Source organism: Porites lutea, chromosome 12 (genome assembly GCF_958299795.1).
Source record: "Porites lutea chromosome 12, jaPorLute2.1, whole genome shotgun sequence".
NCBI lineage: Eukaryota > Metazoa > Cnidaria > Anthozoa > Scleractinia > Poritidae > Porites > Porites lutea.
The window spans coordinates 21988403-22009927 of NC_133212.1; the positions used below are offsets into that span (position 1 = coordinate 21988403).

Sequence of the window (21525 nt, forward strand, 5' to 3'; positions counted from 1 at the left end):
GCTCTCCGTCCACATCAAAGTTTTTGCGTATCTCTCGAATGTTTATATCATCATCATCATCATCATCATCATCATCATCATCATCATCATCATCGTCCTCGTCGTCGTCGTCGTCGTCGTTTTCGTCATTATCAACATCGTCATCGTCATCATTATTGTCTTACCGTTATCATCATCGTCATTATGATTATCGTCATTATAATTGTCATCATCTTCATCATCATCATCATCATCATCATCATCATCATTATTGACTATCCTATGAAGTCGAGCAAAAAACTTAAAGCAATGGGCACACATACATCAACCTACGGTCTGGCCAGTACCTCACGTATGCGCACAGCCATATCACCCGGGGAGTGGCAGCTATGGACAGCTGTTCCACCCTTATTGGGGCTCATCAGCATGGCATAGCCGTCGGGTCAATGAACGGGGAAAATCCCCGTGTATCAAATACCCTTTGTGCCCCTAGCTTTAAGTTTGCCTCTTCCTATTGACTGATTAAGAGCTAGCTGTCTTCTGTTATGCGTCATGCTGTTTCTTTGGTCTTTTTTGGGCTCAAGTTCATGGTTCAGACAAACATGATAAATTATATAGGTTAAGCGTATAGGCGAAGTATGGAAGCTACACCGGCCACAGGTTATGGGCTCATGACATTAGCGGTTGTCCGGTGTCTCGGGAGCTGAACGGCTAGTTTTGTTTAATTCTTCATCGCCTTGCCGTAAGGATCTGTGTGCCGATTTATATTCTCTACAAGTTATTATTGGACTTATCCAATTCTACGACTGGGAGTTCCGGCACCACTCAACGGTTTGTGGGCTCTGGACATGGTGGACTTGCTGATATTTCATATGACAGCCGGGGACACTCCATAGGTTTTTGCAGGAGCCGACTGCTGGTTTTTGACATAAAATAGATCATTGTTTTTGTTATTTAAATGTATCAATATCATTGCCGCCATTCCATCGCTTTTCAATATTGGGCACATTTGAGATAATTAATTGTATTCTTCCATGATCCAAATTGCAGACAGACATTGCAGACAGTATTTATGATGACATATATATATGATGAACGTTTTGAGAATCAGAGCTACATATTAATCGAATAGGATATCGAGTGCTGCAGTGTTTGACAGATATCTTATTATTTGCTGCGTAGAACAATTTGAAAAACTATTAAATTTCCATTTACTATGTTATGTATTAGGTTAATTAGTACCATCATTGATTCTCAGGTGACTCAATCGTAGCCCTTGAACAAGAAGCCTGTACCCAGTCTAACTCAGTCAAAATCAAATTCATAGAGAATTTAAGGGTAAGAAATAGGACGATTGAGCCGTGACAGAAGTATACCTCAATAATGATATAGAGATTTCTTTGTTCTCAATGTAGGCTACGACAAATATTTGGATTAACAACGCGTGCTTTCAATTATAGGTTACAAGAAAAATGCGCTTAAATAATAATTAAAAACAACCCACATGTCTACTCTATACAAGGTTAATGCAACTAACAATTTTGTTCATGGATTTAGGGTAAAACAGGCTGAGACAGTTCGGCCGTAAAAAAAAAGTAGGAGGTTTTTTATGAAGCTTTATGGGTATTGAATCAGATGTACTCTTATATCAAAATACAGGGTTTAGAAATAGCATCAAAGGGTTTTCAAAATCGTCTGTCTACCTATCTTCCTGTGTGTTTTAGACCAATGATTTAGCCTCACGCTACAACAGTAACTTCAGCCGAAAAAACCCGAAGATGGAAAGAAATTCCTCTCCAAAAATTAAGTTAAGCATCCTTTTGGGGAACAGTTGATCACATATCGTGATCAAACATAAACTACTGTTTTAGAATAGCCTTTTTTAGAACTTTTTAGGATTATCTGAGAAAAGTATTGATCTAACAAAAATATTCATCAATCATGATATCACTCACATTTTCCCTGGTGCCATATTGAAGAATTCCTTTGTCGAGTTAGTGCGTTGTCAACGCAGAAGGTTATACATATTGTACAAGAAATTGCCAAAGAACAGGGTTTAGCTTTTCAAGAAAATTAAATGCGTTTTCAAAGTAAACGCAACTGGGATTTGACCTTCAATGTGCTTGTTTCTTAGCCACGCTTGACCCCAAAAGGAATTTTATATTTCCTAATCTGTGTTAAAATTGAATTAAGATTTCCTGAATGTACTGTGAAACTGAAGACCTATTTGGGAGCTATCCACCCTATATAGAAAGTACCGCATGTTCTTTTTCCTTAATAAGTGACGACAGCAGAATGATTATAATTAAATTTTGAAGCAATTGTTATACCACTTTCAATACAATACTCGTCTTGTTAACTCTCATCATGATGAAAGCTTTGTATTTAATTTTCTCTTAACGTTCTAGGGCATACGGACCATTAGCTTAGGGCGGGCAAAGTACAACAAAAATATTCGCGCAAGGAAAATCTAAATAAAATAATAATAAAAAAAATTCATGATCCGAGGAATTGCCACAACAACTTTACAAACTTGGGCAACAAAATAATAATAATAATTTGGTTGTACTTTAAAGAAGGTCACGACAGTCTCGGAAATGGAGAAAGTTTAAAAAGTGCTGCTGGTGCATGGGTTACAAAGACCTTAGGTCAGAAATTTCTGAAGCCTTCAGACATTGAGGTGTTCCAACTGTGAGACACCGGCGGTCTTTCTAGTTGCAGCTACCGACGCGAAAAACTTGGACAAGTTAACGTAAAATATTTATTAAGACAGAGAAAAATATAACATATTTGGAAATGAACCTTTCCAAGGGTTGCTAATTACATTTTGCTTTCTTTTTATTTTAAAGCAAACAAGAAATTTGATGCTTAGAACCTCCAGAAACCCGCTTTCAAACAGCGAGGATTTGCTTCTGAATCGTGCCAATCTCTAGTTTTCCAACCTCGGGCAAGTGACTGCCCCTCAACCCATTCAAAGATACCTGCGCATCTCCAAACCTCGCCTTTTGAAGGCATTGTCCTGCTATCACTTTCCCCACTCCCTTCCATCAAGGACAATCAGTAGACCAACAATTACACTGTTTTATATTATTAATGAGCCGTTACATGAAAAAATCCACCTATAAGACGCTTGACTTATTAGCAAAAAGCGAGGTTAATAATTTCTCTTACTTAAAAGAGAACGTTTACGCACCGGTAGGCGAAATTGAGAACTGCTGGTGTTGAAATTATCGACCTATGAACTTCCCCGCTTGGAGGGGCGTGTCAATAAGGCCTATTGTCTCTTTTTCTTTCTAAATATTTCTTGTTTGAAATATTTTTTAAAGTTTACCTAGACCTCGTTGCATTGAAGTGCTTCAACAGACGGAGTGTTCAAGGGTAAGATTTAACTAAGTTTTATTTAGTAAATTCGCTAATCTGTTTGTATTTGTATGAGAAAACAAAACAATTTGTAATACAATACGTGACAAAATATAACGAACATCAAGAGGCAAGATTAAAATATCAGCAAAAATTTCACTGAGTTGAAAATGAGTTTAAAATACACTGTTTGTATCTTTAATTTTTAACAAAAGGATTCGAACTTCTTTGCCGGCAGAAGACAACAATAATGGCTCAATAAGGCGTGCTTTTTTTTCAACAAGCCTGCTTAAATTGTTGGATGCATCCTCTTAATCAATCTACTAGTTGTACATGTTTAACTGACGTTTTTACTTTAGTTGTGAGATCAGCAAGACCAATTTGTACAATATCCTCTCCAATTTTGAAAGTTCATGAACTGGATTGTCACCTTTAGGTTATGCTCACACTATATACCAGCTGGCTTTTGCGCAGGCACGAAAAATAAGGCTTATCTTCACACATACGCCACTTATCAGATAGCTGTGTTCATATTTGTCATATACTATACCATGCAGATCTAGATCGCTAGGTTTTTGTGTCGGCACGAAATTCTATCTGGTACAGTGTGAATATATCCTACTAAGATCTGTCTTTATAATTAAATCATTGAATTTTCTTGATTTAAAACAAAGAACTACAGATAACAATAAGGACGAAAATCTTTAGCAACACCGCGACACCAGAATGGACGCTTAAAGACAAAACTTTTTTGGTTTCTCACATTTTAATCCAGGGCAGACAACGCTGGATAGACAAATAACATGTCATATTCATCCCCTTCTTCTTTCTTTATAGTCTGAAACGTCATTCTATTCAGCTGAGAAAAAAAAGAAAAACAAAACAACTGACAAAAAAAACGTTATATTTGTTGATATTTATTGGCAGCCGTTTTAGCTGGAGAACAAATTTTGATCGCTAAGTGACGAGTTGAAATTTTGAATCAGTTTTTGTCACAATAAATTTTTAATCGTATAAAACGCGTTTCATATTGGTGACAACATTCACGAATCAAGCATCTACTTTTGTCTCTCGAATTGTTCTGCCAATTTTTATCAGGGGCACCCAACGAGTGTAAAATATCTGTTCACAGAAGCAAATATAGCTTAGAATTTTCTTTTGCTTGAGGACGGCTAAAAATTTCTAGATGAACGATCCATTCATGTACAAGTTTTCGAACTCTATCTAATAAATTCCCTACGATTTTCTGACGCTTAATTTTTCATGTTTTACTACCCAGGTTACACTATTTGTCGTAGAAAAAGGAAAACTAAGACTTCGGATTCTAAAATGTGATGGAGAGAGAAAAAAAAAAATTCTAACTTTCGTAAATCGATTATAAATTGCAGCTAAAATTTTCGGAAAACTGATACTGAAGCCCTTGTAATTTTGAAACGACTCAAGTTCCCCTAGGATGGCCGAACAGATAAAAATTTTGTACCGCCGCTTAGAATACTTTTCTAGAGATCTAATTAAAGGTACTCTGGATAGCCCAAAAAGTGATTCCCACGTATTTTGTAGGAAACCGTCGTTGGATGCCCCTGCTACCCGAGGTAAAATTTTATATTCCAAGCATTCAGTTTATTATTTTTCGATATATGTTCACCAGTCCGCAGGGCCTTATGGGATTATCTTAGGCTATGCCCACACGACAGCGGACGAATTTTCGATCGGCTGAAAATTCGAGCGATTAGGTGTTCCGTTCACAAGGAACTACCTTAACCGTACAAAAATTTAGATGCCCAGCCGTTCAAAGTTCCATGTGAACAGAGGGAAAATATTGAACGGTGTGAACAAAGTGTCCGGTCAAATTTCAGCCGGTCGAAAATTCTTCCGGTACCGTGTGAACGAAACCTTAGGTTGCCCTACAAAATCGCGAGATTTCCTAAATCACACCTTCCTTTTCTTAGTTCTTTGCAGCGGTTAACATGATACTCAAAGCATGGTTTGCCTGGCTATTATCAGTAATGATTCTGTGGACTCAAGCATTTTCAACAGAAGTCAAGAAAGAGATCAGAATGCAAGATCCACCGGTGGCTTCTTCTGAAACACCACCAACTACACTAGGTATATAGTATACATGCTCAAGATTGGACAAGAGTTTAGTCATAACATTTATCTCGGACCAACCAGCAAAGTTTCTAGGGAATTTTGGTCATAATTTGTTAAAAATTTGAATGAGTATGGCTCTTGACCGATATCAGGGGCACCCAACGTCCACTTTCGGAAAATATCTGTTCGGAAGACAATTTGAGATCTAGAATTTTCGGAACATTTGTTGTAAAATTTCTCGCTGCCTACCTCTCCTAGGATTTTCGAACTTCTAAAAAGTGGTATAATTGCTCATTTTTCACGATTTTTACCCTAGAAAGGTCACCTAGAATTCTTGGGAGCCTTTTTTCTGGCTGAAATTTTCGAAAAGGTAAGTTTTGATCCCTATTATTTTCGGATCATTCACTAGACTTTCAGATAGGAATTCCGAACAGATGAAAAAGTTTTAGGAGATGATAATATGCCTATATCTACCGTTTAAATACTAAAATACGTTTAACAATGCTATATTCAAGTGGTTTTGAACTATATTCTCGCTGGGTGCCCCTGCGATATGGAAAGCCCAGAGCAGCATCAAGGAGCCGGGAAAGTTTGAATAATGGAAAATCCGTTTCTCTGGTTTAAACTACAATAGTGGTACTTCTTGTCTAGGATAATAGGGAGCCTTAGCAAAAGCGTTTTTGAGCGACGAAAGTCAACCAGAAGTGGACTTTTTGCATCATTGGGGAGTGGTTTGATTGAAACTCTCGGGTAAATGGTCTTTATAAGAGAAAAGAAACTTGGCAATACAAATTTGTCAGCGTCAAGGCATATAAAAATGGAGAAGGCTTCACTTCCGATTGACATGCGTCGCTCAAAAACGTCTTTGCTTAAGCTTTCTAATAGTGAAAGGAACTGCAAATATTGTTTCATCACACTTATGATATTGAGTGTAATTTTCATGGCCCATGGAATCTATAACACACCAACGTTTCATGGCTCATGAACCCTAGTGCCAGATATTTCATGGCAATTTCACGAGCCATGAAACCCATTATCAACTTTTCATAGAAAATTCATGCCCTGAAAAATAGGCCATGAAAATGAATATCTGTATTCAGGGCCCTGGAAAATGCTTTCCTGGGTTTTTAATAACATTTTCATGGGATTTTCATAACATTTCAGTTCATAGTGTTTTTGCTTGTATATTTTGTGTTCAATTCCTATTCCCGTCCACGTGATCAGGTACCCCAAAGAATTATTTCTTTGAAATGTCGCCCTTGCGCGTGCATCGATTTGCATCATGAATGTATACATAATTTATGAAACGACAAAAGGCAAATTCCCTGGAGAGAATCAAATGGTCTGAATTAGTAAAACAAAACATACAAGCTCTTTTACTTCTTCACAGAACAGGAAAGATTTCAATTATTGCAGATGCAAGTTTGAGCACCTTTGGGTTTCAATTGACTACTCGCGACCGAGCCCCTTAGCTAAGTTACTTGTTTGATTATTACTCAGATGAATAAAAACGCAATTTTAATGTTGTCATACATACAGGCCAAGTGAACAGTGATGGAGAATGTTCATCGTTCGTATTGGATAATCCAAGCGATTCACAAAACATTCCATTAGTCACAATTCCTGAGCCAACTTGGACTCAAACTCCATCCATTGTAAAGATCGCAAACGGTACGTAGGACTGATATGGGCAGTATCCAACTTCGTTTACGGACATGGTTGTAGAAGAGACTAATGCATTAGTAATAATAATAATAATAATAATAATGATGATGATGATGATGATGATGATGATGATGATGATGATAATGACATACATCTTCATAATAGAGAGCTTTTTTTTCTTCCGGCGCTGTTTTTTTTAGGTCATTATCAAGCACTTGGGCGCGTCATTCACATGAAATATTTACATGACCAGTTGATTGAACATGAAGATTTTAGCTTTGCTGATTCAAGGAGGAGCATGGATGATCTCGTACAACAACTAGATATACTGGCAGATACTCTATACATAAAGGTTGAACGCCAAGTTACTCTGCTTTCAGACTAGAGCCTTTTATCAATAGATCATTCTGGGAAACTGCCCACCTACCCCTCCCCTAAGATTTTGCTCTAAGTGAGAAGCAAGTGTTAATATTGGCTTAGGGGAGGAGTTAGTCGGCAGGACGTTTTTATCTCCCCATGTATGGTAATCAGGGTTCCGGAATCCGGGGAAATTTTTACCTGTGTAACATGGAATCCAGAATCCCACTAACGATTGGAATCCGGAATCCAAGGTTCCAATGACAGAAAATCTGGAATCCAGTACCTGGAATCCGGAATCCACAGTGTGGAATCCAGAATCCAAGACTGTCTTGGATTCCCCTTACATATGGTATTTGGATCATCAAACGTTTCTTGGAAACTGCCTACCTACCCCTCCCCTAAGCCAACATTAACACTTACCTCTTACTAAGGGCAAAATGTTGGCGTAGGGGAGTAGGTGGGCACCGAACCGGGGATTTTTAATACCTCTCCAAAGCACAAACTGAATCAAAATACAATTTACCCTCTTATGAATATTACTTAACTTCCTTGTTTCTAATTTTTGTTTGCCATCTATCGGTCACCCTTGTTATAAATTGTAGTCAATAACATATATATATTTTTGCTATTCTAAAAGTTTCAACTAATGAACGTCCTGTTCGTTACTGTTTCAGACCCTATGCATTAAATGAATTATGTTTTGTTTATTTGCTTGTATAGTCAATAACATATATATATTTTTGCTATTCTAAAAGTTTCAACTAATGAACGTCCTGTTCGTTACTGTTTCAGACCCTATGCATTAAATGAATTATGTTTTGTTTATTTGCTTGTATATTTTTCTTACAGGATACCACTGAGCTTCGAGGTATTAAACATGTTAGGATATACGCACGAGATATCGTTGCTGCTGCAGATAGTAAAATAACTTTCTCTTCGCCAAACTGGGATCAACAGTTTTCCACACCAACCCCGCAAACTGGACGAAACGGAGACAATGGGGAGAATGGTGTACACGGACCTCAGGGTGAAAAATTTTTACCTTCAATGTTTTTATTTATTTTTAAAGCAACAACATTTTTATTACCTGAAAAGGCAAGGGCCGCTTCGAGGAAACACGCACGAAGACTTCAACAAATGTTTTACCACATGTGAACACGAACAGCGAAGTAATTAAATTCCTACAAAGTGGACAAAATAAAGATTATAATACAGACATAAACTACCTAAACACGACTGTAAAACGAAATGCAAGGAAACGATAAAAAACGAAGCTGCTTACCAAACGCTGAGAATGTTGACAAGGTTTGGAGTCCGGGGAACCGAGAAAAAATTAACACAGATAAGCGAACTATCAAGACACGTTAAAACGCTGCCTTGAAAAGGGCGAGATAACAAGCTATTTTCGACTAAATTTACATACGGCGGGAAAAGAAGTAAAGAAGCCTAATTAGCAAAATACCAGAGTGAGAAAAAAAACAAAAAACAAGAAGAATACACGATAACGAGTAAGTACAAGTAAAAACGAAAACAAAAAGAGATAATTGCCACAACATTACCATTATCTTTATCATTATCATTATCACAATTGTTGTTGTGAGAGATGTGTATAAAGTAAATAATTCTTGTTTTGATTATTGTTATTATTATCAATATCGTTATCAATTATTGTCACTATTATCAATATCACTATCATCATCATTTTTTGTCATTATCATTATAATTATCGTCATCGTTATCAATATCGTCATCAATATCATTATTTACTTTGAACAATTTTAGTTGATATTCATATGGATGTCATGACCGGTGTTCTTGATGTCACCTCTAACGCGGGAGACGGACACAAAGGTCAAGACGGCGGCGCGGGTGCACCAGCAGCGGCCAGCGGACATACGGTTTGAAGCATGCTAACTGTCTGTAACTGTCTGCTAATCACTGTAACTCCATTCATAAGACGAATGGAGTTACAGGGGTAACGCAATAGAGCCAAAAAGTCACTGAATTGAGGAATTCACCCCGAAACACAGAGACACACACCTTCTTTACTTAGTATAACGATATTTATCGTTCGCAGACCTCAATATTTCATTTCTCATACAAACACTCAACGATCGCTCGTAACGCGATACCGACTCGATCGGGTCCACCCTAGTAACTTGAGCTTGCTACGCCTATGCTTCAACCCTGAAGATTCACTAATACCCAACAGTGACCGATCTAGCACCACTCATTTGAGGTTGGTCAATTTGAAACAATCTAACATGCTACATATTTCAAAAATGTTCGTGGACTTCAATGAAACTGAACCAAAATCCAACACTGTCTACTTGCTATATTTGAAAATTGTTGAAATTCCGGGAGAGGGTTGAGGGGAAAGAATACTTCTGGGAAAAGACGTTTTCGAAAATTTGGGTATACATCGCGAGGTTGTCCTCTTTTTTGGAAATTTGGGAAAATGCTCTACTGTTCCATTCGTCACTCAGGAAGTTGCCGAAAATTCATACAGAACGTTTTGGTTGAATAGAAAGTGCCCGGTATCTCGGCCGTTTTTTCCTACCCAATTTTCCTTTACGAGCAAGTTTACATGGCGAGGGAGCCGTCTGGGAACGAAGCACAGGGAGTGTACTCCGCATATGAAAGGGGTGGGGTTGCTCGTCGTCTTGCTTAGGGGTGTAAATTTCGGAGGTTGGTCTCACTTGGGGTGTTCTGGGCAAAACGCCATCATATTTAGCCGTGAAGGTCTTGTTTAGGGTTGCACGCGAAAAAATATAAAAATATATATATTGTCTATGTTTTAACATGGTCTCTTTTAGGGGTCAAAAAAAGCTTGGGCCACGCCCAGATTGGTCTCCTTTAGGGGCGTTAATTCAAAATTTCCGACGAGCATCCCAACCCCTTTCATATGCGGAGTCCCCCTTCCAGGGGAACGAAATAGTGTAGGTACTGTTTTATTTTCACAGCAACCTGCCAAAAGTGGGCGGGCTTGTTCAGGTCAAACTGATTACTGTACCTGCGATGACATCAGAGGACTTAATGGGATCAAGGGGACTCGTGGAGGCAACGGGGGAAATGCAGGAACCCCTGGTGAGATTTATCATTAGTTTTCAGGGGGAACAATTAACCATCGTCAATGGGGTGGTGCCGCTGAGCTCATCAAAGGCTACCCCGTGATGAAAGGCTGTGTACATGGCTACGATGACTGAGAAATGCCCAAACCTTGATTTGATAAAAGTAGGGAGATGTCTTTTGTCTCTTTAGCATCTGTCAAACAGACAATAACAATGAAATGCAGTTTCAGTTATTGCGGGAGCAAAATTAATAATAGTCACGAATAATTTTATATTTGCAATGATTGTGAAAGGTTTGAACCCAGGAGTCATTTCAAAAGGAGGTTGAGTTTGATCGTCCGGGTGAACGTAGTCCTGAATAGGACTGTTGTTGTTGACAGTGATTGACGTTTCGACAACCTGTGCGGTAGTCATCTTCAGAGTCAAAGTGAGCTGTATCACGTCAGTTGATGGTATTATACTCTGGTTATTGATCTGATTGGTCAAATACGCCGCGATGTTATTGCTCGTCTGTCAGTTAAGCCGTGATGTTATCGGATATGAAGACTCTTAATCAGTATTAAATAGACCTATTCGGCTAACTCAATGTTGTGCCCAATTCAAATCTCCCGGGGATAAGATTCTTTGTGTATTGTATTTGCATTATAATGTGGCATTCAATTTAAATGATATGGAGATTCCTGAAACAAAACGTTTTACTCCCAAAGGGTTTGAATTGGGTACAACATTGAGTTAGCCGAATAGGTCTATTGGTGCGTTTCGATGCGTCCATTGTCACAGTTAAACAGTCGTCTATTGTTGGTCAAATTGTCAGTTCTATGTGCAACAATACTGTATAATCGAAACTGTATGCATAGAGCGGTTTTCACTTGACTGTCGAAAGTAATTGAGGAATTGGTTTGGTTTTGGTTTTACTACGCCCTTTGGTTGGCTAGTGTATTTACTTTGGTTTTGGTTTTACGACAGTCAAGTGAAAACCGCTCTATCTATTGATAAGGTTTTTTAAGCTACTTAAACAGAATACCTTGCACCAATCAATTTTCCGTAGGAAATGGTGGAAATGCAGGCAATGTACACATTCGCTACAGGCTTTTAAATGGGCAAATAAAGTTAAAATCTTGCAGAGGAGGCGGAGCGCCTGCGGCTAATAACGGAGTTGGTGGAAAGGGTAAGCACAGAGAAAATTATTTCAATACACTGTAAGTAGTAATGCGCCTTTAATACTAAATTATAGGTCTTATTTCAAGCTTCGCCATTTTATTACTTTTAATAAGCATGGAGCGCATTTCATCTATTAGGATCGCAAGTAAAAGAAAAACAAATAAATAAATTAATCAATCAATTAACAAAGTTGTAGTCTTGCCGCATTCCAACGTTGATACTATATCTGACTTGCAAAACACTTGAATATATGGCAAAGAAAACGGATCAGTCTGTTTCAGTTCGCCCCATGTAAGACAGTCCCAAAAAGTCTTGGATTCTGGATTCCACACTGTCGATTCCGGATCACAGGCACTGGATTCCACTTTTCTTGTGGATGGAACGTGGATTCCGGATCCCTGGGATCCCAATCGTTAACAGGATTCCGGATTTATTTAGCCAAATTCCGGATTCCAATGGCTACGATTCCGGATTCCATTAGAAAATTTCCTGGATTCTGGATAACCTCACACTTGCGCGCGCGCGGTGACTTAGTCCAACTCAAACTTTCCTTAACTTGTAGGTGGTGCAGGAGGAAGAGGAGGAGCTGGAAGAAACTGTGATCCAGACTATATAGACTGGATTGACCGTGATAAACCATCAAAACTCCCAAGGGGACCGCCTGGCTATAAGGGTAAAAGCAAACTCGTTCCCAGGGTTCTCTTCTACTCGTCCTCCGCAGCCGTCTGAGGGACAATAGGGACCTTAAGATCCGACGACGGCGACGGCAAAACAACAACTTTGCACGTGCATCACGCTTTTTTGTACATTTCTTTGCCGTCACTGCACGACTACGACGAGAAAATGCCTAATTTCACGTTTTATGAAGGACGTAAACAAGCTACTATGAAATTTTCTTTGTCTTTCTGAACTCGGACATGGTTTTTCAGGCATGCAACTCCAGGAGAGTTCGCCTACATTTGACAAAGTAAGTTAGTTGGAACTGTCGCGATGAAGATTGGATGAACGCGAATTCACTTTTTAAGCGATGTTTATTTTCGCTGCCGTCGCCGTCCTCGGATCTTAAGGTCCCTAATAAGGAAAGAACCCTGGGTACAAAGTTTAGGTAAAAGTGGATTTTCACTGTCGCGTATAATTTTCAAGTGCGTAAGAATGTAATCGTGAATTGATTGCCTTTCCTTGAAGGTACTGCATTGCATCCCAGGGAAAAAAGAAGGACCAAAATAAGAAACTCTTACGGTGAATGTCCTGGGCACAGGGACTCCACCTTCTTTTGCAAAGATGATGGAGTTGGTCCTAGTGGCAGTCGGGGTCCTTCCGGTGATGATGGATCTCCAGGATCAAGTAAGAATTATTTACAAGAAACGACAAGGCTAACAGACTGATCTATTAAATCAATCTATTTTACGAGCCATTTAAAGGCGATCTTCAACGATTTTGCTAATTTTGCTAAGTGTCATCATCAGTGACATTTTTAAGCGACGCACGCCAACCGAACAAATTTGTTCAAAATCACGGCTCAAGAGTGCCAAAAGTCCACTTTCGGTTGACGCCCGAGGCTCAAAAACGTCGCTGCTTAAGCTCTCTATTAGCTGAGGGAAGATGGGGTGGGGGTGGGGGAAAGGGTCCGCTCCTCCTGCTAGCAGAAAGCGAATAAAAGACCGGCCTGATATTATTAAAATATTTGACGATGTCTGGTCTGTAATGTGGTAGCGTTGTGACTGGGGGTAGTCTCCAACGTAATCGTCTATGCTTCGTGGCTCAGACGAGACAAAAACGGCTGCACGGGAGACTAGACCGAGGGGAGTTTGAATATTTATAGAATAATGCAGATAGTTAATCATTTACTTATGGTTACCTACCCCTACCCTAAGCTAACGTTTTACCCTAAGTGAGAAGTAAGAGTTTGAATGTTGGCTTGGAGGAGGGAAGGTGGGCAGTTTTCTTAACTGATCCTTTTTTCTCAGCTCCTCAAACCCGAGGGAGTGATGGTTCTGTCAGTGGACCTGCTGTTAAATCCGGGGCCTTGGAGGCAGAGGATAAACAAAGCTATCCTGTGGATTTACTAGAAATCATGAGAAGACAAGCCGAAGATTTGTTGCTTAGCAACAGTGGTGATCAGAAAGGCCGGGAAGCATTAGAGTTTATAAAAAGAGTGACGGACGAAATAACTACAGATGAAAACGCGCAGCGGATCAACAAATGTAAGCCTTTGGGAACTTAGTTTTTCGGCAAAGAATTTTTTAAAAAATTGGTTATATAAAGCGAGAGACTAAATTCTCAGAATTTCCATCCGGGCTGGCACAAAATGTTTACTTCCGTAAACTGTCGCCCCATGTTTTATGAAGGACGTGCTCGGTCAGATTTGAGATATGTTGAATTCGAATGCTCAAGTAACTGTTTCTTTAAACCATATATCACGCCCTATGTAAGGGGATCCAAACAGTCTTGGATTCTGTAATTCTGGATCCCAGGTCACTATGTCAGTGGAATTGGGACTCCGATTTTCAACCGTTGTTGGGTTTCCCGATTCCTTGAGCTTTATTCCTGATTTAAAGTCCCAGAATTCCGGATTACAGACAAAAATTTCCCGTATCTTTATAGATATTTGAAGCCACTTAAAGTGTTATTTATACAATTAGAGAAAGGGAGAGGAAGAAAGGGAGGGGAGAGTGAGGGTCCGGATCTCTTTGTATGTCCCTGAATGATGGAACTTTCGAATGTTGCCGTTGTTAATTAACATTAAGATCTTGACATCAAAGCACGTTTTAACTTGCATCGTCTTTCCTGTAGACGCAACACGGAAACTTGCTTTCTTGGGTAAAGATGGCTTTGATATATTTGGAAACAACAAGCTATTTGCCCCGCGCATCAAATGGGAGGCCCTTGAAGGAACTGTGGAAGTCATTAAAGATGCAGCTGAAAAATATGAAAATGCTTTCAACGATATCATCTCCACAGTGAAGGACACCGAAAACTTTAAAGCGGTTAGTTATCGTCAAAACCATGATGTTACAGATTAGGATCTTTTGTCGGCCAAACAGTTAAACCATAGTTATAAGTAGGAGCCGGATCCTGTTATAAGTGATTTATATTTCCTTCTTTGTCTCGCTGTAGTAACATGACAATTATCATAACTTTTTCTCATTCTCATTAACATTCTCATGTTGTGTTGCGGATTGGTTAACATCTCGAACATCGGATCTTTCGGGTTCCTAGGTTAATCTGCAGATGTAGGCGGAGGGGGACGTGTGGGTCCGTGCTTGCCTCCACTTTTGCCAGCTTATTCTCATTCTTAATCATATTATTGTTATTGATTACAAATCATCATCACCATCACCATCATGCTATCATCATCATCAGCATCACTATCATTACCATCACCATCATCATCATCATCACTATCATTACCATCACCATCATCATCATCATCACCATCATCATCATCATCATCATCATCATCATCATCATCATCACCACCACCACCACCACCACCACCACCACCACCACCATCATCATCATCATCATCATCATCATCATCATCATCATCAATATCATTACCATCACCATCATCATAATCACCATTATCATCATCATCATCATCATCATCATCATCATCATCACCACCACCACCACCACCACCACCACCACCATCATCATCATCATCATCATCATCATCATCATCAATATCATTACCATCACCATCATCATCATCATCATCACCATTATCCTCATCATCATCATCACCACCATCATCATCATCACCATCATCATCGCCATCATCATCTTCATCACCATTATCATCATCATCATCATCATCGTTATTTATTTATTCAATTATTTATTTACACAGTTGTTCCCAACATTAATTCTAAAAGTACCATTGTCTTTCTGTTTCATTGTTTGTTTTGTTTTTTCTTCAAAGATGGGTTCTAAAATATCTGAAGTAGCTTCACTACAAGTAAATGCAGAAAGAAGACGTCTGGAGCAGAATCAATATATAGCTGAGAGTGAAAAAAGATTGTATGTCAAGGTATTCGACCTTTCACATAAGATAATTTTGAGTGGCATTTGAATTATATATATAAAAATCAGCGGCGTTTCCAATCGGCTAAACAAAAATGACTAGCTTCTTTTCAATTTGCTCAGAAATCGCAAATTGAAATCTCTGTTTCACGATCACGCCCATTGACTGGTGGAAAATATGTATATTTGTTTTCGTATTAATGTGTTGGGGGGAATTACAAAAGTAGTCAATGACTGGCCCCAAGGGAAACAGTCTGCATAGCTCTTTCCTATGCACGTGATCAGAGAGGGGGAGTGGTTTTTACCCGAATGGTGGAGAGGCCAGCGCTAAGCAGAAAACTTTGATAGTGAGTCCCGGGAAATAAAACGCAATATTCCCTCTTTAGACTGTATGGCCTTGGGGATACCGGAATTAGTAAATTAGGCTTTATCTACTTCTTGAGTCCTTTTCCTGATTTCGTTACTGAAGGGAATTAAATTTGAAGAGCAAAGGATGACCAGTATACTTGAAAGTATTGGCGTAACGCTTGGCGATGCATACGTAAAAGGCCAATTTAATGGAGCTGACCTAATAGCTATGCTTCAGGGAGTTGTAGGCTTTTACAAGGCAATTCGTGACAAAAGCCCGTCGGACTTTATTGATAACGCCCTTAGCGTAGCGGATTCATTTCGTGGGAAACAATGCCTGAAAAAGCTCAGTGACTACCGTGACAGTATCACGAAATGGCTGACGTTTGGAGAGAACTACCAACCATACGAAGATCCAAGCCAACTGGATTTTGATCAACTTGATGTTACTGCGATCCCGGAAATAATGCAGGTAGCTAGTAAATACGTGTTTAGGGGCAAGTGGTAGGTGTGGGGAATTTCACTTCCAATTAGAAGACGGCTAAAGGAATAAAAATATCCTCAAGGTGGCTATTATAAAATTGAAATACGGTTGCCAGGCTCTTGTAAGGTCTGGAACTAATAATTTTTTTTTCTGGGGTCGTTAAAACGACCGCCTCAAATCTCAGTAGTGCAGATAAGTATAAGTTTATCTTTTTTCCTTGTGGAGGAAGCCCATAAAATTACTAATCGTATTTGAGAGAACTAGCTAGGTACGATTCTCTGTTGAGCATCATGTGTGGTATACCAAGGAGAGGATACTTGAAGCAGCCACGCCTGGCCTGGGTAAAAGGGAGTAGTCCCTACGAGTGATCAGCATCAAATTTCTCCTTGTAATATGGATGCTTTGTAAACGGAGTGGTCATGAGAATTTGCTTGATATTTTATCATTTTCTCCCCACTACTTCTGTAGGAAATGTAGGGGAGCAACAAATAAGAATTCAACTTTTGATCTTACAACAACAATACCTTTATTCGCCTTGTACTTAATTAATTACATACACACATGAAAGAGAAAAATATATATATATATTTATTTGTACTTAATAAGGCCTGGAGCTGAAATAATCCTAAGATTTTCTAGCCAGTTCTCCAGAATTTAAAGTTTTAGAGAATTGAGATAGAATTTATTTCCAAAGAAGCAGTTTTAAAATATAATGGATTAAGAAAGTAAGAGTGTATGCTTAAGTTATGTTAACTATGTTGTTCTGACAGCAAATACGGTTTCAATAGTTTTTGGAATTGGTATGTGTTTAGTTCTTTAAGAGTTATGTAATTTTGTCCAAGATGGTACATGCAGCATATCCGATTGTTTGTTTCCCCGTATTAGTTCGCACTTTTTTTACGTAAAGATTCTGTTTAGGGTTAAAGCGTTAAGGGAAAAGCCCTTGGGAGGCTATCTGGGATTTGCTTAGTTCACACACCTTCTAACTTGTCTTGCTTACAATTCCCTGTTTCTGTTTTTGTTTCCTATTAAAAAGGCAAATCTTGAGATGAACAAAGTTGAGCTTAGGAAGGAACTTCTGTGTCTAATGGAGGTGGCTTCACTACCCACCGATTCGGCCGCTCTTGATGCGGAAATAGAGTCATTCTTTGTCTCGGGAGCGGCTCGTATTGACCTGATAGGAAAATGCATGGATCTCGATAACGAAATGGGGGGATATTTGTTTGATGTTCCTCTTCTAAGTGATACAGAAAATGCAATCAAAGAAGTTGGAAAATCAGACGGTGAGAAAAGACGTACAGTCAACTCTCTCCAAGACGGACACCTTTGGGACCGGCACTAAGTGTCCATCTTAGAGAGATGTCCGTGTTATTAAAGAGTCAAATAAAGGGAATAAGCAAAGGCAGGGACCTAGTCTAGGTGTCCGTCTTATAGAGGTGTCCGTTAAGAGAGAGTCGACTGTATAAAACGTAACTTAGCAAAAAAAGGAACAAGTTAAGGTGGGGGTAGGGCTGATGGATGCTATCCCCCTCCCCGAAGTTTTCTTTCAGTTCTTTCTTCCAACGAAGAAGTGCCTGAACTTTGCAAATCATCAAAAGTTCGATCCAGGCACACAAAAGTAATAGTTTGTCGGACATTAGGTATCTTAGTACTGTACGTTTTCCACTGGTGTGCGATCTAATCAGGCATGCGTCCTATCTGATGGTATTTTGTATTCTTCATTTAAGAAACTCCTTTAACCACGAAACTTCAGCAGAACTTCCTGGATTATTTACTCAGCACATACAGAGCACTGGAGCGGTCGTTCATGAGAAACCTGTATGAACTTCACAAAGCTTTTGTATTCCGCACACTCTGGGAAGGAAACAGCCCGCTGACGTCATTTCAACGGCTGGCCAGTGAAAGTGCGTTGGGGACTGGGAGACTTAACGGAGCTGTTGAACTAACAAATGTATTACAGAATATGAAACAACTTCAAGATAAAGCTGTAAAATGCTTCACGAATAACATTTTTGCTACGGGTATCAAGAGATGGAGCTGGAGCAAAAGGCGAAATCCTGCAGTAAGTCAGAGAATCACAGGACATTGCGTCGTTTAAGCGATCTCTTAAAGCTTACACGGCTGAACGTGTAGGGCTTGTAAATTCTGTAAATAGCTTTAGTTTTAGATTCTGTTTTTAGCCATTTTGTAGACCTATTTATGGTTAGTATTTTAATAGTCGTAATGTATAGGTTACTACTATACATTTTTATTTGTACACTCGTACACGTTTTAACGAGAACTCTAGTAGTGCTCCTGGGTGTTACGTGTCTAAATGAAGGATTTGATTTGATTTGATTTGACTACCAGGGTTGACGGTCGCTGTGTGGAATCGAATAGCATGGTATAGTTCTTTGCGACAAAAACGTCTTTTGCGATATGAATTAACTGCGCAGTAAAAAAAAAGATTCGGATGATTGACTTACAATTAAGTAAAATGTTATCGCTAAACTGCCTTCCCAAAAACGACATTATTCACTCGAAGGATATATTCACGAAATGTGTAATATACATGGTCATTGTCACCCTCTATAAATTAAGTAATTTTCTGTTTTTATTTAATATTATGTTTTCAGCTTTTCGAAGACCTTACGAATGGCTATGCGAAATTCACCCTCAGGATTGATAAAAGCTGTAAAAAGTGTTACAATCTACGGCTACTTAAGGTATTCACCTGCTTTATTTACTGGCAGCAGCCCTTTCTGCTTGGTTATATTTTAAAGAATCCCTGATTGTTCGGTCTCCCCGGGAATAGAACAATACCCTACGATGTTATATTACTTCACTTTCTTACACAGAAAAATTCACTGATCATGTTGCTTTGAATTCACAGGTGTATGTGGAACTTACTGGCGATGAAGACCAGCCCTCTTCTGTTCCTGATAAAGTTCATCTTCAAGTACGTCATCTTAGTGCGTCTTATTTTCGAGCTGGGGACGGCACCACCAAGAAATACTATCAATCTATCGGCTCGTACAGGAACGTTGAATTTGACCGGTTTAGTGTCACAAACAAACGGAAGTGCCAGGAAGCAAAGGCTCAAGGAAGTAAGTAGGTTGCTCAGGGAGGTACTCAATTTGATGGCCAACACGAGAGGGCGCCGCCAGAAAGGGGTACCTTTCAGTGCCGGCTCCAGACCCTTAGATAAGGGGGAGGTGGTCTCCAAAAAAAGTTTTTTCGGTCCTTCGGGCAGAAAAGAATACTTGTAGATTGACTTTTCAGACCATGGGCCAGGAAGCATTTGTATCGATATCCTTACGTAGAACGAATGCCATTTATCAGATCCTCTCCCATCGAGTTAAGTGCTGACATATGACATAATTATCAGTTATACTCACTCTTTTTTTTAAGTCACTCCTGGCCTTTGGTAAAACTACTGATAATACTGATATAATAAGCTATTTTTAGACAAAAACCTGTATTAGGTCATCATGCTTTATTGTTGCTGTTGTTTTTTTCTCTTTAGAAATCTCCTTGTTCTGCCTTACAAAGGACGATTCTCGTTGGCATTCGATGTGTGATAACCAGTTAACTACGCGAGGCCGTTCTAATAAAGATAAGCTCCTGGGAGCTGAGGAGTGCAAGAGTCCGTTTGGTGTGTATGATCTTAAGATCCCTGTTGATGAAAACCTGAGTTGTGATGACAACAAGATCACAAACACAAACTGCAAAGATCTTGACGTGAGTATCAAAGCCTGTTATTCTGGGGATTAAACGACTGCTCATGCGCCACTTTAACAAAGAAAAGGGGACTGGAAACTAAACGCATCCCGCAATTGTTTCTGGGATGGTTACTGGGCACGCGCCGGTCAGCTATTGGCTCAATTTTTTCCTGGTCCCTAGTATTAATCCCAGAAGTCTTTGCGAAAGTCAACTCGACCCAGTTTCGTTCTCATGTCTAAATGGCTAATACTGAATCACGTGACGCACGGTGAATTTAATAAGAAAATGTTATAAATACACAAACAATGAATGAATAAATAACTTTACAGTGGTAATCGAACCACTGGTGACTTAGGACATTTGTATTAAACTAAGTCTAAGCAACCTGCGTGCAATGAAACACCACAAATGCTGCCATCTCTTTAGCCTGCGACGCGCAGACGTATTTCCGGTCGTCGCTTCTCTCCCTCCGAAAACGACGACCGGAAATACGTCTGCGCTTCGCAGGCTACCATCTCTTCGATAAGAGACTTTAATTCGAACCTCATCTTTTACCTAGAGGTAATAATCTTTCTTTTTCACCCTCTGATAGAAATCCTCACTTTGTCTTTTATATCTAACAATGTGTTCTCTTGATAAACAATTGTTTTATTTTATTTTACTCCTTAAGCGTACCAAGTTCACGAGGCTCCGCGTATGGACGCAATATTTCTACTGGCCTGACCAGTACCCTGAGGGGCCTGATGATAAGACATGTAAAATCCCCTTGAGCAAAAGAAATGTAACAGTGACATTTGACGATGATCAAAGTTTCTCAGCGTATCCAGATGAACAACAATAAAGAACAAAAGGCATATGACAGCAAAAGGTGTTCAACTATTTAATTAAAGCCGGCATTTCGCAGGATTTGTTGTATTGAAAGCATGAGGGAGACTAATTTTTAATCCATGTTATGGTCAAATTAGTGTTGAAGTAATGTTATAGTCTATACATGTACACCGGTTTATCTTACTTTGACGTCTGCTTTGCAACCACTAACCTTCGCAAGTCTATTCTCATTGGTGGGATCCAGGTAGAGGGACTGGGGATCTTTCCGTACCCCTCCCCTTAAATAAAATTTAATTCTTTGCCGACTTGCTCCCAATCTTCTCGCATCTCCGCCGCCAAAATTCGCCCAGTAATCCCACCAGCTAAACAGGCTTTGAACGACTTTCTAGCTTGTTGCTTCTCGCGGCTTCGCCGCCAAAATACAACAGGACTTGCCCAGTTAATCCACCA

The 21525-nt window shown here is 39.3% G+C and overlaps 1 protein-coding gene across 1 annotated transcript; it reads left to right on the top strand.

Annotated features, from left to right (window-relative positions):
• The first annotated feature begins 5345 nt into the window (after positions 1–5345).
• Positions 5346–20411, top strand: LOC140953881 (uncharacterized). The gene is made up of 18 exons (XM_073403258.1): positions 5346–5445; positions 6970–7101; positions 7296–7405; positions 8305–8482; positions 9238–9353; positions 10419–10542; positions 11575–11694; positions 12250–12360; positions 12873–13031; positions 13655–13891; positions 14481–14674; positions 15613–15720; positions 16183–16533; positions 17582–17828; positions 18273–18607; positions 19161–19250; positions 19418–19631; positions 20051–20411. Exons 1-18 carry the CDS (start codon positions 5346–5348, stop codon positions 20296–20298), a joined length of 3174 nt encoding a protein of 1057 aa, XP_073259359.1. The 3' UTR covers positions 20299–20411.
• Positions 20412–21525: the final 1114 nt, after the last annotated feature.